Consider the following 14,512-nt stretch of genomic DNA (forward strand, 5'->3'; position numbering starts at 1 on the left):
ATCCACTTATTTTTATTAAAGACTAGGAGTACAATATCAGTACAACTTAACCATACCTTGTCAGGGCCGGTCTCTCGAGAATTTTTAGTATTGAAGTTTTTGCCAAGTTGTTCGCAACTGCTCCATAACAAACTGTGCGAATTAGGGATCTGTCTAAAGTCATTAATGTTTGGAAAGTCCGTGCCCTATTGCTTGTGAGCTATACTTCTTAACAGATTAAGTCCATTGTATGTAGATGGTCGAAGAAAGTGCACATGGTTTTTCCAAGTTAAATGATTATCTAATTTCATGCGAAGAAAATAAATAGATTTTACATATTCAATAGAGTTGTTATTTAATACTAGGTTTGTATTTAATACTAGGTATATAATATATTATATATTTATTTCTTGGTATAGCAACCCTGTATATATGACAAAGAAATATTTTTGTATACGATAATTTATGTTCTTTTTGGTATTTCATTGTTCAAAAACGCCATATTACAGCCAGAGAATCGCTTATTAAGAATTATATTTACAGCTATCACAAAAACGCTACGCAAAAGGTTAAAATCTCTCTCCACTTCGGCCTTTTTCAGAGCGATATTAAAACTCTGCAAACATCTTTTATATTGCATTCCCTCTTGCTGTTTTTGCTTAAATTCTCTTTACAACTCTCTCGCATATTTCTCCGGCAGCCGCTTGTGCACACCTAAAACTTTCCCAAAACCAGAGCAGACCTTTTCCGTCGCTTATACCGATAAATAAAGTATCTTGTAGATAAATACCAAAAGCCCAAAATTGCAAAACCCTTCGTAAACCCTCGTAAAACCTATCTGAGGTTGCGTCCCTTGTCTCCGACATTATTATACATATACGAGCAGAGGGTCTTATTTTGTCTCAGAAAAAAAGCACTTCTCGCCATGAGATAAATGATTTGCGAGGTTATTTATTATTTAAGTTTGATGATAAATCGATGTTTAAATTAGATCAGCACCCCTTTACTTTTTACACGTAAAACAAATATTTAGTTTAATATAACTATTTTTTTAATGGTAACTTAAAAATTTGTAGACATCATTTATAAATATAACATCGCGTATAAATGAGAAAATCACAATATGCATGTAAACTGTAGAAAGTTAAATACTTTTTGTTACTAGCAAAAGAACCTCACAATACTGGAAACTTCCAACCTTTGCAAAAGTGCTGAGAACCGGATGAAAACACACTTTCCCGGTTCGCGCACCTAAACAGCATCAAACTGGATGAAAGAAACAGTTATACCCTCTCTGAACAACTGGCATCTTGCCAGAACAATCATTAATAATGAATAGGCAAGATGGACCGTATTGCTTCACATTTGTAAATCACTAGGGCCTAACGGCATATATTCTGCCGAGAACTGGATATTCCTCTGCGAAACTTGTGGGAATTTTCAGAGCCTCTTTGGCTCTAATATATATTCCTAGGAAGTGGGACGTGTGGTCTTCATAACAAAACCAGATAGCATGGACTACACACTACCAAAGGCTTTCCGACCAATTAGCCAAACATGCTTTCTGTTGAAAACGATGGAAAAGCTATGCGAGAGGTACATAAGGGTTGAAATTCTTGTTTATAACCCACTTTACCCAAATTAGCATGCATATACTTCGGGAAGATCTACCGATTTTGTACTACATCAAATTGTTAGAAGAATTAAAAGATCGCTGGATAATAAAGAATGCACCCTAGGTGTATTCATAGACATTGAGGGAGCGTCTGACAAAACAAAATTCCCAACCATCACCCAACAGCTTATTGTCAGGAATTTTCCCCTGGCCGTGAGCGAATGGATATTCGATATGCTCTTTAATAGAGCAGTAAGTATAAATATAAAAGACGTTTCTGCTAGACGCATGGTTACTAGAGGGTATCCACAGGGATGAGTGCTATCACCACTCTTCTGGAAAATAGTTCTAGACACTCTGATTAACCAATTCAGCTGCAACTGGTTCTACATAATACCCTATGCAGACGATATTGCTATCCTGCAAAGCGGTAAGTTTGAGAACACACTATGTAAGACATAATAAGTTGCTCTTCGACTAAGAAATATGGTGTAAAGAACACTCACTATCTATAAACCCTAAGAAAAAAGACATGGTCCTCTTCACCAGAAAAAAAAAAGAATCAAGGGCTTAATACCCCCAGAAATTCAAAAATAGACTTAACTTTTCTGACAAGGTGAAATATTCTGGTATTCCCTTGGTAGGAAGTTAATATGAAAGTTCCACTTAGATGGTAAAGTTAAAACAGCATATCTATGTCGCACCTGGGCCTTTGCCCGGAGTGATCGCCTGGATATATACAGCTATCATTAGGCCAATGTTAACGTTCAGAGCTACGCTTGGGTACCAAAAGTGCTACAGGCAACAGCGATTAACAAACTAAACCATATCCAGCGGATGGCTGGCATACATATAACAGGTGTCATAAAAACAATACCAACTGGTGCAATGGAGTTGATCATTGGTATCACCTTTCTAGATATATCGAAGAGATGGCAATCATGCGACTGGTCTCAGCTGGTACAAACCATAATATAGGAATGAGACCATTAAGAACTCATTTCTGGCGAGGATATCTGGATAAGGCAAGCCTGTTCAAGGCAAGCTGCGATTCAATTAAAGCAAAGTTTGTCTTTGACAAACATCATCCTGAGGTAAGTTAAAGAACACAATAGGAATAACGGCAACCGCCTTTTGTACCTAGTTATTCGGTAAGCCTGGGAATCTTTTTGGTTGGTCAAGTACAACAATCGCAAAAATTGTCAGATGTCACTTTCACTTATTTTTCTTCTTCTTCTTACGTCCTGTATGTAGGCTTTAAAGCCTGTTTCCTCTTTAATATTAGCATCCTAAATTGTTAAAATTATCACACCATCTTTATCTTGGTCTGCTAATACTTCTTCGTCAATTTGGTAACTTATCTCGTGCTATTCGTACTACCTATCCTCTGCCATTCTACTAATGTGTTTATTTCACTCCTGTTTCCGTTTTGTCACCCATCCACTTATGTCTTCTATATTGTATGCTCTTCTTATGTTTGCGCTTCTCTTCATATCCAACAGACTTTTCCCTGATATTCGTCGGAGTGTTTTCATCTCTGTTGTTTCTAGTAGTCGTCTTGTTTCATATGTGTCAGGTCTTGTATCCGCTGTTTATGTTAATATAGGTCTAATTGCTGCTTTAGAAATTCTTGTTTTTGTATTTTGTCTTAGGTGTTTGTTCTTTCAGATTGTGTCATTAAGAGATCCCGCCGCTTTACTTGCTTTTAAGCTTTGTTGTCGTACTTCTTCTTCAACATCTCCGTAACAAGTTATATCTATTCCCATATATCTAAACCTTGCTTCCTGATTTATTATTTTCCCATCAATTTCGATTTTACATCGTAGTGGGTATTTTGATGTTGTCATACTTGGTTTTTTCTGCTGATATTATCATATTGTATTTCGAGGGCTGAGAACCATAGGGTTCCAAGCGATAGTTTGTACAAAACTCGTTTTTTAACAGAAATCTATTGTTTTTTAAATTCTGCACTGTATTGAAAGTTCTGCGATTCGTTGATAGCGCCACAATCAACAGTGAAATCTAGTTGCAAGCGCACGAAATGGTTTAAAGTTAGAACCATATGGTTCCATGTACTATAGTGAGAGTATTGGTGAAAGTTACATGTGAGTTTTATCAGTTAAAATTATCATTTTCTTGTTTACAATGTCCTCTGTGTCCGAAAATGAATCTTGGGAGGATTATTGTAGCTCCAGTTCTGAATATCTTTCAGAAAAAGCCCATATATACTGTGCATTTACAGAAGACTGATTCGGGCACACCACACTCTGATAAAAGAGGGAAAGGGACCAAAGATCGCATTTCAAGCAAAGAAAATAATTTTCAATTTTCCATATGTAGAAGCGCATTATTTCAAGAAAGATTCAAAAAAAAGATATCTAGACTCAACACTTAACGTACAAAAAATGTATGAATTGTACATTGAAATGTGCAATGCAAACAATATACCTCCACAAAAGCTGTCGTTGTATAGACACATTTTTAATTTTAAGTATAATCTAGAGTTCTTGCAACCGAAAACGGATATGTGTGACGTCTGCGAAGACTATAGATTGGCCAAAAAAGGGAAGAGGGTGCAGGCAGAAGAGCAACAGGCATATAATTCCCATATTAGAAAGAAATTAATAATGGGCCAAGAACGTGAAAATAACAAAAAAACAGAGAACTCAAACTGTGCCATTATATGTTTTGATCTGGAAAATGTCATAAATCTACCTAAATCTGAAGTCTATGTACTGTTTTACAAACAGAAATTAAACGTATACAATCTGACAGCTCAGTTCTGTTAATTCAGAAGTTTACTGTGCAGTATGGCCAGAAACATTATGTGGGAGATCAGGCAATGATTTGTCTAGTGCCCTAATACAAATTTTAGAGAAAGTAGTTTTAAACATCCAGAAATAAACAACAAATAGTTGTGGTCCTCAGAACAGGAACTCCCTGATTTTAGTAGCAATCACTGACTTTCTGAACAGACATCCTAATATCCAAATGGCAACTATGAAATACTCCATACCTGGTCATTCGTGCATACAGGTTGTCGATAATATCCACTCTCGCATAGAAAAAGCTATAAAGGTTACGAATATTTGGTCTCCACTAGCGTTTATTAGACTATTGTTAAAAGTCAACAAACGAAAGCCATTCTGTGTGATTAATATGAAACCAATACACTTTAAAAACTTCAAAAAAACAGCATCATTATACCAATATACTAAAATACCTTACACTAAAGTATGTCAACTACGTTTTGTGCAAGGAGACATGTTTACTTTTCAGTATAAGCTGAATGATCACAGCGCCGAATTTTCTACAGTCAATGTTAGTAAAGTTACCAGCAGTATTAGGAAGAAACAGAGAGTGGTTCCCATAAATAATTCCACTGCTAACTTTGTAGTAGTTTCAGCTGATAACACAAAACCCAAATCTCTGATTGCGAAAAAGCTTGAGCATATTGAGTTTACGTATAAATGGATGTCACTGGAAGATCAGAATTACATGAAATGTTTGATTTCTGAAACGAAACAGTTTATAAAAATAAAAGTTAATTTTCTACCCTTCGTTAATTTTCTTCTTCCTTTGATCCTTCCAACGTCATGGTATAGGCTATTATTGTTAAAGGCAATAAAGTCTACAATGATGACATAATATGTCATAATATGACATTTTTTAAACTTCAAATTTATTTAGGGACACAAAGTTCCAAGTACAGCTGTTACAGTGCCCTAAGGTTCCAAGTACAAGTGTAACATTATGAAAAAACCATGAAATTTGCATTTTATACCACAACGACAGCATTGTTTTAAGAATCACTGTATTACCAAATCCTTAAACAATAATATATAACATATCTGACAAAGTACAATATTGTCAAAACCGTTTTATTTGACAGCAAACTTTAAAATTCGTCTCCTGAAAATTTTTGTAAATGTCGCTTGGAACCCTATGGTTTTCAGCCCTCGATTTCTTGGCTGTTGTGTTGAAGATGTGTGTTAATTTTTGGAGCTCGTCTTCTGTTTCAGCGATTAATGCGGCAACGTCTTCGTAACATAATATTTTAATCTCTTAATTTTTATTTTGTAGCCATATCCTTTACGTACTGCTTATGTTATTTTGTCCATTATTATATTAAAGAGAAGTGGGCTTAACTAGTCACCCTGTTTGACTCCGCTTTGTACTGGTATACACTGTGTTAGTTTTTTATTTATCTTTGCCTGTATTCGATTATGGAAGTAGATGTTTTCGATAGTTTGTAAGATATTGATTGGTATGTTTCTTTTATACAGTAGGTGTAAGACGTCTTCGACTTGGATGCGATCAAACACCTTTGTCAGATCTATAATACACATAGATGTGCTGGTTTATTGTACTCGAGCCCTGGTTTACACTTGCCCACATAAGGAAGATGTTTCCTGGTCACTTATTCACCTTTCTAGAAATGGCTGGATGGATAATGAGCTAAGGATGATAGCTCTCTGAGAGGATACACAGTAGATCAATTGTGGCTTTCTAGGGAACTTAACTCTCCTTCCCTACTCTACATATACAGATACTAGAAACTTTAAATATACTATCTATTTCTTTTAATTGAGCCGATAAGGTTTGTGGGGTTTAGTAAGCTGAGTTTTCAATAGTAAGATATTTTTACTATAGTCGGTTCGCTATATTTACGCGGGTTTCGGATTAAAAATTTTATTATAAGTACCCAGTTTTAATTACCTGCTCTTTGGGGAAATATTAACTGGTCAAATGAAATGAAAAATAATCCATAACTTTTTTTAATTAAATAATAATGGAAAATCTTTTATATAATTGACAGTATAATAAGGAGAATTACTTCATTATTGGAGTCTAATGTGGCTAATATAAACCTAATAATAATGTTATATTACACTTCACATAGAAAATATGGTCTATGTATATTTGTTTCATGGAGAGAATTTCTAATGAAAAATAAAAAAATTTAACTTGCCAACAAAAATAAAAATCAGTCATTATCATCAAAATTATCATAATCGTCATCATCATCACTGTCATCACCATTAATTGTTATTATGATTGGACTTATTTCGTTTATTTTATTTTCACGAGTCCACCAATCTTCTATTAGTTTCTCGCACTTGAATATATAGTTGCACCACACTTCTGGAGTTACAATTGAAAGTGCCTTTCGCCAAGTTTCCCGAACTGCGTCGCCGCTATAACCGTTAGGCCCAATATGGTTGTCATAATCATAATATTGTTTTGCTATTCCCCATATATATTCGATGGGATTAACTGGCAATGATACGGTGGCAGACGTAAAACTTGATGACCGTAACTTTCAATAATCTGATCCACAACAAAGGTTTTTGGTTTTGCGTGGATATTTGCCAAGAGTAATAATTCTGATTTTAAAATATGTTGTGTAAATGGTATATGTTCCTTTGTCAACCATTCTTTAATTTTATTAACAGTCCAAGAATTCGTTGGAATTTTGTTTAATACTTCAGAATGGTAAGGTGCATTGTCTAAAATAATTACGCTGGGCTCACTTAAACCTGGGAGAAGTTTTTCATGTAACCATTTTACAAACATTTCTGTATTCATATTATCGTGATAGTCACTTGCTTTTGATTTAGATGAAAATATTAAATCAGCACCTTCTATAAAACCCGATTTCTCTCCTGCATGTAAAATTATGTGTCGCTTCCCTTCTCCATCAGTATGTTTGATAGACTTTACATTATCATCTTGCCATATTCTCTTGGTTGCACCCCTATGCAACATATCCATGTTTCGTCTAAATATATAAAATTTGCCCTTTCTTCTTTTTATTTAGAATATTTTCTTAGAAAGTTAATTCTTTTATGCACAACAGAACTTCTTTCACAAAGGGCTTTTCTGTTATCCTCCTTTTGAAATTTAAAATCCAAATTATGTATCACTTGCCATAGACTTATTCTGCCAATTTCGTCAAATTTTCTATCTTTTAATTCTGAGAGAATTGTATTTAAGGTCACATGTTCCTTGTTGGCACGCATTCGATAAATGGTATCACGAATTTCAAATTTTTTTCCATCTGGAATATCTTTAGTTTTCAATGATAGGCGAGTTTTTCGGTGATCTTCTTTCGGCCGTTCATTATTGCAATTTTGTAATATTCCTCTTAGTTTGGTTTCACTAATTCCTAGAGCATCACATACGCGTTGTTGACCAGACATTACCGATTTTAAAGGACCGCCATTTTCTTTTTCATCCGTAAAATACTTATGTACACTACAAATTAGACTATCTACATCTAACACACGTCTAGGCATTTTTTAATATTTCCACCAAACATACAATGTCAACACTGGCAAAGAATCAATTCAACTGCAATATTGTAACAAATTTATACCTACCCTAATGTTATTTTAATGTATTTTAAAATATGACCATTAATGCAGTTTTTACCTAATTTTCTGGGAAGTTGTTTACTGCAACTGGTTATCAATGAGTCATTAGCATAATTTTGTTAATCCGAAACACGCGTAAATATAGCGAACCGACTTTAGGTATCATTATAAAACAATATATCGCTTAATTTGCAAAACATTACTCTTACTGCTCACCGTGACGAGCATAAAAAGTAACAAGAATTAAAAAAAAGTAATGTACAACAGTCATACGAGTGAATCACAAACAACATATTTTGTTTACCTGAACTGGCATCCCGTGTTCCCAAGACGGAAGATGGTCTAGGTCGCGGCCTGTCCTCGTCCAATACGATACTCTTTTCTCGTCTATACAAATGAAAAACATTGGCAATGCAGGAAACTCGAGCTTTCCCACCTTGGAAGCTGTTCTCGTCGACGGCCAGTTCAATGCCGGAAATCGTCACTAAAGGGACCCTTCTGGTGGCCGAGAAAGTGCTACTGACCTTCATGTTATAGTCGTGGGGCTGAATACGCTGCTGATAACTGCCGTTTATCTGTAACAAAGATTTTCGTGAAGAATTGTTTACTGAAAGTGTTAATAAACGACCAGATAAAACAGAGGAACAAGACTAGTAGTGCTAAAGCCTAAATTAGACAAGAAAATCTTTAAATAACAAATAAAAAGTTGAAAAATATTAGATAAAAGTTCCAACACAATAAGTAAATTAAATAAAATAGTTCCTAGCCTAAAAACGTATTAATGATAAAATAATTATTGGTATTAGGTTTACTGATATCATAAATAACCAGAAGAATACATTGTCACAAAATTAACAAAAAAACCTTAAGTCTCAAGTTGTCTTGTGGACGAAATAGTAGTAAATGTTGAAAATTATAAAACAACCAGCTGACCCGGCCACTCTTCGTTGTGGCTTGGTTATTATACGACTAATATTATGCTCGATTTCTTGAACAGAGTTAAGTACATATCATGAAATCCGTAATGGCATCCCTGGAATATCCAGAGAATTTAAAAATTCTTCTGGATAATTCATGGCTTCGTCTTTATTAACAATACTATCGACTGATTTAAAAGATATCAGATCACCCGGTAAAAACTATTGAATCTGGAAGTTAATTTCGTTAACATTAACATTTTTTGCCGCCAAAATTACGCGCTTAATGAGCCAATTATGATTCAAGTAATTATTCAGTATAACCGGGAAGACACTTACAAATAATTCATGTTTGGTCTCAACAAAAGTGAAGAAATTGTCTAGAAAATTGGTGTATTGTGTATTTGGATGCAGTTTTGTTTTAGTTGTTCCAATATTTAGCAAATATTTGGAAAATATTTAGGCCGATAGATTATTTTGCACATGTACTCTTATCTTAATGGCCAATCGAACTGTTTCTTCACATAGTAGTTAGTAAGCGAAATATTACATACACATATTTTGGTAAACAAACAGCCAATTGACAGGGTAAACAGCTACACATATATCTTGTTATCAACATAAATAGTCAATGGGACCACTATACTGAAATAAAACAATGCATAGGGAAAGCAATATCAGCGTTTTTAAGGATGAAGTCTCTTTTCAGAAGTCATGATTTACCACTTCCAAAAGTACCAAAACCTCTATCATCAGATGCTATGTATTTTCTACATTATTATATGGAGTAGAGGCATCGACTGCTCTCTGAAGCTTCTTTAGGAAAGTTCGAGGAATTCGAGATGTAATATTAAGTTCCTACGTAGGGCAAGGAATGCGAGATGACTAACGCAATCAAAGACCGCAAATAAGAATATCTTGGCCATATGAAAAATGAACACAGATATGGCTTATTGCAACTCATTCTTTAGGGCAAGGTATTTGGAAAGAGAGGACCAAGGAGAAGAAGAATATCTTGGCTTCAAAACCTAAGGAAGCGGTTCACTACGTCTACAACCGGACTAGTCCGAATAGCCTCAAGTAAAGTTAGGAGAGATATGCAGATAGTCAACATTCGGAACTTATTGGCACCGTAAGAAGAAGAAGAACTGTTTTCACATTTCGCCATAAAAACGATTGTGTTAAACAGGTGTTAATCTCATCCATATATGTAAAGAGAAGAATAATCGGTAATGTCCGTAAGTCACCAGACAGTAGTAATATAGCATCACCGAATAGTTTGCCGTTGCTGTTTAAATCTTACATAATCATATGTAATGCTTCTAGTAAATCTTTATATGCCATAGTACATTTATTCCAGATAATTACTGAACTCGTCTGCATCACTGCAACCATTAGACTTCTTTTTTAATGTTACTTATTGCATTTCGTTTGCTATTAACGTCTAGTGGCAGCTTGAGTACTGAATGTGCTGTTCACCTACCATCTAACAATTTTCTGAATAAACAACTGTAAGCTGCATAAGTTTGGTGCAACTCAACAACTGTAACTTATTATAAAATATATTAAAATGTATTAAAATTACGATAAAAATTGATATGAAAAATTTTATGAATGGCATATTAAAAAAAGTGGACTTGTTCTGAGTCCTCACTGATATTTACCTTTTTACAGTTAACGTTTAGCTGCGATTTTCCTCTATAGTTATTGCAATCTACAGCGACTTTATTCTTACACATAAAGCTCTAGTTTTCCATAGCTCTAGTTTTATCATTGTCGATAATTCTTTTATGATTCTTGTTCTCTCTATTCGCTCTATTCTTCGAATAAAATTATATCACTTCTTCTCTTCTTGTGCCACTCCTATCGGAGACTGGAAATCATCAAGGCTATCCTGACCTTGTTTACAGCTGACCTAAACAGTTCATTAGTGGTACAGCCAAACCACTCTCTCAAATTACGCAACCATGACAGTCTTCTACGGCCTGGATTCCGTTTTCCTTTTATTTTTCCTTGCATTATATTTTAAAGTATATTATATCACAATAATTTATAAAAGTAGTAAAAAAACATAAAAGTAAGATCTTCTTCTTCTTTGGTTACGCTATATGGCATAAGGGCGTTCATACTGGTTGCCGAATATACAGAGATAGTTTTTCCACTTTTCTTATTATCGTATCAGTATGCCGCACCAGTTTCTTATGTCTCTAAACCACAAATGATGATTTCGCCCAAGGCCCCCTCGACTTTTAACTTTAGCTTAATTTAGAGATTACATTTAGGAGATTATATTTGTTATTTCGTCAAATATGGTCCACGTATGAAACCTTTCGCTGGTTAACGAGATCTAACAATTCTCTTTATACATTACGTCGGTGATACTGCAATTTGTCGTATGTCACAAATACGGCCATTTTCCGTTTATGTATCCATTGTAACCAAATTGCAGTCCTCTACGCCCCTGCAAAATATCGCAGGTGAAAGTTTAACAGTTACCATGATTTTTTATACGTGCAAATATGTCGTAAGTTTTTCTTGACTAAAATGGATACTTCAGTATGGCGTATGTCAGAATCATTCTCTCCGTATGTGGCAACGCCGCACAATTGGATATTTCGATACGGCGTATGTCACTTAAATTGCTCCTTAGGTAGTCAACTGTAAACTTGAAAACAGCCGTTAGAAGTGATAAAAGTGAATTTATGTAGGTACATACATACAAAATACATAATATATATGGTAAGTTCTTTGTTCTTTTTTGAATTTAAAATACTAAAACTTTATATATAGTTCAATTTTTAGTTGAAAAACACAATAATAATTGAAAAAATAAATAGTATAACCTCAATTTTTTTCCATAAATAAATTATTTTAATATTTAGGTTCTTATAATGAGATTTACGTTTTTTACACTAATTAGTTGAATAATACTATGCGACATACGACACATTGCATTCAAAATTTAGCTTATTTAGTGTTATTCCTCTTCAAGTTAGGTATTGATATACAACATATTGCATGTTTTATGTTTTCTTTTCAGAGAATCAATAATGTCGAACAGAGCACGGCTGTTGGTGGAATTAGCTTTAAATTCAGCTTCAAGAGCAGACGCCTCTCACCAAGTACCTGAAGACGATAATATCAACATTTTGACATATCAATTGGACGATGCATCAAGTCCTCAAAGAACAGAAAGCACGGTTCCAGAGCCAGTGGAAGATCTATTAGAAAATGCAGAATTAGAAGAGAATCCAGTTTTAACACCCCTGGAAGTGGCAGAAATTCCAAAAGAAACATCGCATTCCAAAACCGATATAGCTCCAAAATCATATTATTTGGAACAGAACACAGACAATGATATACCAATAATTGACTATCAGGAAGAAATGACAATAGAAGAAGAAAATATCGATCCATTTCATGAAAGTGACAGTGGCAGCGAGTATCTGCCAACAGAAACTGATACTGACTCAGAAAATTTAGTTGGAAACCAAGAGGATCATCAGATACCGGACGCAAGAGCAAAAAAACGCAGGAGTAAAGGGCAAAGAGATCCATCACAGTGGAAACGAGCAAAAAATTCACAAGCCAGACTTAAAGGACATGCGTACATGGGATTTCAGAAAAATAGTGAAGGAACGTACCAGCAGACAGCCTATAAAGGTAGGCGCCAACTAAAGCCATCATGTGAGGGGCACAAAAATGAATCTAAGGGGCCGCAACAAAAATTTGAATGTTCGCAAATTACGAATGAAATGCGTAATCAAATATTTCACTATTTCTGGAAAATTAATTCTTGGGAAGGTAAACAAATTTATGTAAGCAGTCTTGTACTGCACTCTCAGCCCAAACACAGAAGAAGAAACACTGTCGAAGAGGAGTCCCGAAAGAAAACAGGTTTTAAATATTATTTAATAGCTAGAGATAATAAGGAGTCTTCAAAAAAATATCATGTATGCAAAAAAATGTTTTTAGCCACTTTAGGTGTTGGCGAAAGATCTGTAAGCGAATGGGTTTCAAAGAAATGTTTACCAAATAAAGTGCAAGCTATTAGACCAGTTTTAGTAGAGCCACCGAAGGATTCTGAATGCACAAAAAATGTTAATACATTCTTAGACAGCCTGCCTAAAGTTGAATCGCACTACTGTCGCGCATCCAGTAGAAAACTTTATTTGGAACCCACTTGGAACAGTTACAGACATTTGCATCGTGAGTTTATTAACTACTGTGAACGTCAAAACATAAGATCTTGTTCTTGGAGACTTTTCTTTCAAACTTTTAAGACAAAAAATCTTGAAATTTACACTCCTCGTAAGGACCAGTGCAACACATGTGTGATGTTTAAGAAGGGAAATTTAAGTCAATCAGATTATGATAGACATGTTGCCAAGAAAGAACAGGCACGCTCAGAAAAAGAACAAGACAAACAAAAAGCTATCTCGTCAGAGCCAGAAAACTTAAGTTATGTCTACACTATGGACTTACAAGCCGTTCTTCTTTGTCCATATACCCAAGCCTCTGCCATGTACTATAAACAAAAACTGAAGGTTCACAACCAAACATTTTTTAATCTTAATAACAAAGATGTGGCTTGTTATTTATGGCACGAGGGAAATGGAGGTTTAGATAGCGATGTGTTTGTTTCCATTTTAGTGAAGTTTCTTAATGAAGAGATAGAAAGACACAACTCGAAGACAATAATCCTATGGAGCGACGGTTGTACGTACCAAAACAAAAATGTAAATATGTCAAATGGTTTGCTGGAGATAGCTATGGAGAAAAATATTATTATAGAACAAAAGTACCTAGAGGTAGGACATACCCAGATGGAGGTGGATTCGGTCCACAGTGTGATTGAGAGAAAGTTAGGAAGAAAAAATGATATTGCTGTTCCTGCTGATTATACTAAAGTTATAAAAGCGGCCAGGCGAAACCCATCCCCTTACAAAGTAGTGTCTTTGCTTTACAGCGATTTTTTACAATACAGCAAAGGAATGTACACACAAATTCGACCTGGAAGCCAAAAAGGTGATCCTTGTGTCACAGATATTTGTGCATTGCAATATCTTCCTCAAGGACTGATAAAATACAAAATCAATTTTACTGATGAATGGCTCGAACTTCCACGAAGACCAAGTCGTACTAGAACGTCTGTAATTCACGAACCCTTATATTTATCGCCACGCCCAATTGAGGATTCAAAATTCTTACATCTTCAACAATTAAAATCTGTTATAGAATCAGATTATCATGCATTTTATGATAATTTAAAACATACCTGTGTGTCTCTCCAAGTCTGTTCACATAAAAAATTAATGTGTATGATATTTTCTTCTTTCCAGTTTATTAGTTTAGAATTTTTAGTTTTGTTCTCCGTCATTTAAATAAAATAAACAAAAGGTTTGAAAATAATTAATTGTTTTTCTGAGGTGTACATGCATTACAAAATTGTCGTATGTGACATAAAATATTTAAATATTTAAACTTTCAATGCAATATGTCATATGTAACGGCATTTTGCTTAACATTACACTGACCAAAAAATCGTGTTCCTGTACTAATACCCAAATAAAAGGATACATCATACACGAATAATCGCATTTTCAAATTTAAAAATGGTCGAC

General features: G+C 34.6%; 1 protein-coding gene across 1 annotated transcript in view; it reads right to left on the reverse strand.

Moving 5' to 3' along the window:
• The window catches only part of LOC140447199 (uncharacterized), a 717,844-nt gene that overhangs the window by 21,433 nt on the left and 681,899 nt on the right, over positions 1–14,512 (reverse strand). Inside the window, exon 5 of the mRNA XM_072539712.1 lies at positions 8,276–8,546. Within this exon, the coding sequence (XP_072395813.1) occupies positions 8,276–8,546 (271 nt within the window). The remainder of the gene's footprint in view (positions 1–8,275; positions 8,547–14,512) is intronic.

This window comes from Diabrotica undecimpunctata, chromosome 8 (genome assembly GCF_040954645.1).
Source record: "Diabrotica undecimpunctata isolate CICGRU chromosome 8, icDiaUnde3, whole genome shotgun sequence".
Taxonomy (NCBI): domain Eukaryota; kingdom Metazoa; phylum Arthropoda; class Insecta; order Coleoptera; family Chrysomelidae; genus Diabrotica; species Diabrotica undecimpunctata.